The sequence below is a fragment of the Cariama cristata genome, unplaced genomic scaffold, assembly GCF_000690535.1.
Source record: "Cariama cristata isolate BGI_N322 unplaced genomic scaffold, ASM69053v1 scaffold1060, whole genome shotgun sequence".
Lineage (NCBI taxonomy): Eukaryota > Metazoa > Chordata > Aves > Cariamiformes > Cariamidae > Cariama > Cariama cristata.
This window is the reverse complement of record NW_009593109.1, coordinates 64,459-69,861: the sequence shown is the minus strand read 5'-3', so window position 1 is coordinate 69,861 and position 5,403 is coordinate 64,459. Positions and strand designations below refer to the sequence as shown.

General features: G+C 44.1%; 1 protein-coding gene across 1 annotated transcript in view; it reads left to right on the top strand.

Moving 5' to 3' along the window:
- The window catches only part of LOC104168462 (SRSF protein kinase 2-like), a gene marked incomplete at its 5' end in the record, with an annotated part of 21,026 nt that extends 16,423 nt beyond the window's left edge, over window positions 1-4,603 (top strand). The window contains one exon of the mRNA XM_009709057.1: window positions 2,896-4,603. Within this exon, the coding sequence (XP_009707359.1) occupies window positions 2,896-3,080 (185 nt within the window). The remainder of the gene's footprint in view (window positions 1-2,895) is intronic.
- Between the last annotated feature and the right edge of the window lie 800 nt (window positions 4,604-5,403).

The window sequence follows — 5,403 nt, the reverse complement described above, 5'->3', positions numbered from 1 at the left end:
CCCCCCCAAGTCCTTCAGAAATTTCTTTAGTAATTTCCTTTTGACTTAACATTCCATTTTTCAGCAGGTCCACTGCTGCTTCCGCTTTGGCCACAGGGGTTTTACAGTTCCGACAACTCTGTTGTCCTCTTTGGATATTTCCTGTGTGCATCACTATCAAAAATCTAAATAAAGAGCTTCTGTTAGAAAGTTTTCACTTGCTATTAAATTTTTAGCATTTCTTTGAAAGTTCATGTTATTGCCCTGAATATTGATGGTGTCAGACCAGTGGGCTTGTGCTTTTCATTTCTCCCTTCAATATAGGTACTGCCTTGCTGTCCTCCAACTACATGGTACAAACCTCAGGAACTAGATGAAAACGTGTTGCCAGAGACCTCCATTTCCTGTGCTGCTCTCCAGCGCTTTAGGATGGAAATGAGATGGACCCACCACAGAATCTTTGAGCTGTTTGTCCACTTAGTTGTGTTAATTGCCTTTTACTTACCCTGTTTTGATTTCATGGTCAGCATCATGATCTTTATTGAAAACTGAAACACTAGATTAATTCTTGGCCCCCACACAGGTATTTTTTTACTGTATCCCATCTTCTTAAACGCTTTTACAATCTTCACGGAATTTCTTGTGGAAAACTTCAGCCCATAGTGCTAAAATAGTTTGTTCCTTAGCAGAAAAAAACTACAGAATACTGTGCTGCCCATGGCGTGCTGCTCTTAGCTTGAGTATTTCAAGTTTAGCCTTCACTTTACAAAATAAGGAGTATTCAAACAGTGTGCACTCACCTTCCGCAGTGACACCAGGAGCCTCATCTTGCAATCTTTGTACAACCTGAGGGAGGAAAAATGCCTAAAACTACATAATTTGAATACAAAGGTGAAGACAGTGCTGCATGGAAACACGCACTCCCCCAAAGCTAATCTAGTTTAGTAAATGGGTATGGCAACCATTACAATGAATGCTGTAAGCTAGAGAAGCTATGGACATGACCTGATTTTTTAAATTATTTTTTTAAGCTGTTTTTTGCTTGCAATCAGTAACAAGCCACTATTTTCTATCACTTTTTGGCAATATTTAAGTTTATGTGTTCTTATTAGATAGTTTACTACGTGTTCTTGTTAGTAGTCACCAATACACACTTTTGGAAATCTTCAAAAGGGTAAGATTTTCAGCAGTTAAATTTCACGAGTTGCATAAAGATTTTAAAGGGCCGAGAGTTAGCCTGGAAATGAATGCACTTCTCTGAGATGCACTGTCCTTTCTGTACATTCATACTATAGGACAGTATGGGCCCAAAGCAGAGCCTTTTTTTGTTTGACTCACAGGTACTTATGGGACACGCTTGTACTGTAAATGTACAGACATAAACCAGCGGAGTACACCCTCGGTTTTCATTCCTCCCTCGCTATCACAGCACCCCTCCTACCCTGTGAGACGGGAAGGAAAGAGGACAGTGGGTCAGCTGTGGGCAGCACATCTTGATTTTCTATTTCCAGCAGGTCTCTTCTCTTTCTCTTGGAAGTGATCGACCATTTCCACACTTGCTCTTTTGGAGTCTTTATGATGGCACCCAGAGAGCTGCTTTTTCAAGTGCTGCACCCTGCCTAGAACCTTCTGCCGTGGCCTGAGGCAGCAGAAGGGTGTCCTGTTGGGCCTGTGGCAGTTCTAATCTGTTGCATGCAGATGCTGAGGCTCTCGGGGGCAGTCTGAAGATCAGGGTTTCTTCTCCTGCCCTGGAACTTCTGTAGCCACAGGGATGTACAGAAACTCAGACCCATGAGCTGATGTCTGACAGCACTTTATGGGCAGTAGGTTACAGCCAGGGACAACTATCAAGTTGCCAAACCACTTTGCTTAAAAATAGCACGGTCTGCATGCCCCCATACGAGATGGCATAATGTGCTTGTGAAGCTATAGGTGAGTCGTGTTCAGCTTCCAGTATTGGGTGAGAACCCATCACCCTCCTCAGCAGTTCAGGTGACATCGCAGAATCACCACAGGGGTCTCTGAAGTGCTTTTTGTAGCATCACATGGAGAGTGTGCAGCTCAGATATATGCCTGGGAAGAAGTGAGATGGCAATGGAGGAGCAGGGAGCAGCCAGAAGAGTCTTTCTTCCCCATCGTGCCGGATGACCTGTGGATGGACCTGGATAATGCTGCTGGTTTGAATGGCAGAAGGGTTCTCACCTCCTTCATTTGTTTTGGTCTGAAACACACTGCCAGGTTGGCCGTGTGCCCCCTCTTTGATGGAACTCAAATCCTGCAGCTGCTGCCACCGCTTGTGTTGGTGGTTGGTTGAAGGAGGCGTAGGCAGCAGCAGGTGCTTCCTTCTCAGGAAGGATTCAGACCAAGCCTCTTGCGGGTGTTTGCCTGGGAGATGGAGCAGAATCTCCAAGCGCCGAACCCCTGTGCTTGGCTTGATTTGGGATGAATCGCGGCTCTGCTGTGTTGTTGGCAAATGCCACGTAGTGAGGCAGTGACCTGTGTTGCCGAGACCTCCATCTTGGGATTGGAGCAGTGTTTGTAAAATTTGGGTTCGTTGGCTGATTAAGAAGGAAAGGCCTGTGCCGTTCTTTGCCCACGGCACGCGTGTGAATGAGTGCATTTGTGTGCAGGAGACAGAATGAAGACAGCAGGAAAAATCAGAAGTTATGGTGGAGTCCAGGTGTAACGCACAGTTTACCATAGGGATGATTTCTTGGTTTTGACATCGGACATACTCGTCTCCTTTGAGGACCTCAAGCAAGCTTGCGATGTGCTGCCCTTCCTTCCTAAATAATGATTCTCAGCCTGGTCAAGGTGCTGTGAACACAGAGTGGGAGAGAAACGAAACAGGGAGTAGTCACTAACAGGGATAACAACAAGGTATTTTTCTAATGCCAGTAATATTTCTGTTTGCAGGAGAACTCCGACACATTACCAAGCTGAAACCTTGGAGTCTTTTTGATGTGCTTGTGGAGAAGTATGGTTGGCCTCATGAAGATGCTGCACAGTTTACAGATTTCCTGATTCCTATGCTAGAAATGGTCCCAGAAAAACGTGCTTCAGCTGGAGAATGCCTTAGGCATCCATGGCTGAATTCTTAGCAGAATCTCCGGTTGTTAAAAAAAAAAAAAAAACCCCGGTTGAAAAAAAAAAAAAAAAAAAAAAAAAAAAAAGCCAGCAACCACTTTCCAGTGCATTGGACCTAAATGGTGACTGTCACAAATTCTTTAGCAGGATCACGCGTGAGCTGGCTTCAATCCTCAGACCTTTATTTTGCTTGAGGTACTGTTTGACATTTTGCTTTTTGTGCACTGTGTTCTTGGGGAAGGGTAGTCTTTTTGTCTTCAGCTAGTAGTTTACTCACCCACTTTCTTCAGAAAACACTTAACGTGTCTTTAAGCATTGTTTCTTGTGTTGTGTGGCATTCAGATGTCAGATTTTTGAACAAAGGAAACTTCCCCCCCATGTGTTTTGGCAAGTTTTGTAACTATTTATGAAAAAAAAAATATTTTAGCTGATGCATATTATGTAATTTACAAGCGTAAGAAATTTATCAAGTCAGAACTGAGTTACGGTGAGGAATTGTACAATTTTATCTTCTGGCAAAGGGACGTCATTCTTGTATTATAGCGTATGTAAATGCACCCTGTAAATGTTTATTTCCATTTAAATATGGGACTGGGGACTCAATTTCAGAGTAAAGCGACTGAGTTTTAGAAAGCTTTATAGCAAACCAATTGCATGTAGTGGACTCTAAACTGCTTTAAGGAATCGTGTAAACTTTCTATTCTGTAGCAGTTCCCGTTCATTGGATTTTAAACAAAGTGGCTCTGGTTTACAGGATTTCATTCCCCAAACGGCACTTTAAAGGAAGGCTAGACTTCTTTCTAATAAAGTATGCATTATCATTTAGCACTCCCTTTTAGAACTTTTGCCCTATTTTAAGTGCTTTTAAGAAAAGAAAAATAGCAATTTCCCTTACAATGTGATAGTGAAGACATGGTACCATATGGTGTTGCCTTTTTATAAGCACTGTAAGTTGTACAGTACCTTAAGGAGAAAAAAAAAAAATTAAAAGTTGAGCATGAGAACCACTCTCTGTGTAGAATCACTGATCTTTTATAATAAAAGTGTGTGCTTGGCATCAGTTAAGGAAGGATATAGCTGCAAATATTTACAGCACAGTGGGTAAAATAATCCCAAGAAGCAAGATCATGCTCATTCCATTCATAGCTTTACATGTTTCTAAAACAAATTGCACTAGCTTTATTCTTTCCCATAACTAGGCAGCTGATCATCCGGTCTAAGTTGCACGCAACAGTTACGTGTTTCCTAGGAAAAAAAAAAAAAGCTGCATAGGCCGAAGCTTATAGGCAATACAGATTTTAGAATGTACAGTACAGAGGTGTGTTTTGGCCTCTTTTAGAAGTCAGTGGGATGAATGTAAGCTTACTTCTGACCTTCATGTAACTACAGTGCCACTTTTTTTCTTGACTTTGTCCATATGAAATTTATTCACATGCCTTTGCAATAACTAGATTGTGAGAAGGTAGCCCCATGCTGTAACAATAACCAGTTGTTTGAGGTGCTTGCAGTTGTCTAATTAAAGTGTTTTGTTTTTTCAGACCGTGTGCTGGTCATTGGAATCTTTGCTAGCCATGCCTCCAACCCTTTGTTTGCTAGAGGTCCGTGTCGACGTGGTGGTGGGTGGGGGGAGCTGTTTTAGCCTGGCCAAAGCAAAAAGCAGCTGTGTTAACCTCTAACACGCGTCACTTGGTGTCAGTTGGGGTGATGTGGCACCAGGGGCTGCAAAAAGCAGCTGTGTTAACCTCTAACACACGTCACTTGGTGTCAGTCGGGGTGATGTGGCACCAGGGGCCGTGTGTAAGCGTTGCTAGGTGAAACGTGACAAAACCCAAAAAGAATATTTCGTACAAGGTCTTTAACTACTATGACCAAGGCAACGATTACCCCATCCCCGATAGGCCGGTGCAGCCACCCCTCCAGAAAGAAACTGCAAAGCCGCCAGAGAGTGCGACCCGCACGCCCTGGTCGGGAGCCGCCCGTCCACGTGCTGAGGCCCTGCCAGCAGTTGGGTTTCAGGACTGCACGCCTTCAGCCTCCGCACCCCAAGAACTTCACACGGGAACTGCTTTTAATGGCTGCAAGGACAACACGGGTGAGAAGGATGATGCCACAATGGACTCCAGAGCTAGAGGTAAAAACTATGTTTAGCTTCACTGGTAGTGCCTACTTGCTGCAGCTGCTGACTACACAGAAAATACTAGCACTTGCACGAAGTGCTGGTTCATGTGCAGGCCAGGCCAGGCGAGTCACCGTACAGCACGAGTGCCTCTGCCCTTTACTTGGCCCTGGCGATGCAGCAGAGCTCAGGGAACCTTCTCGTGCCAGTCCTGTTCTGCA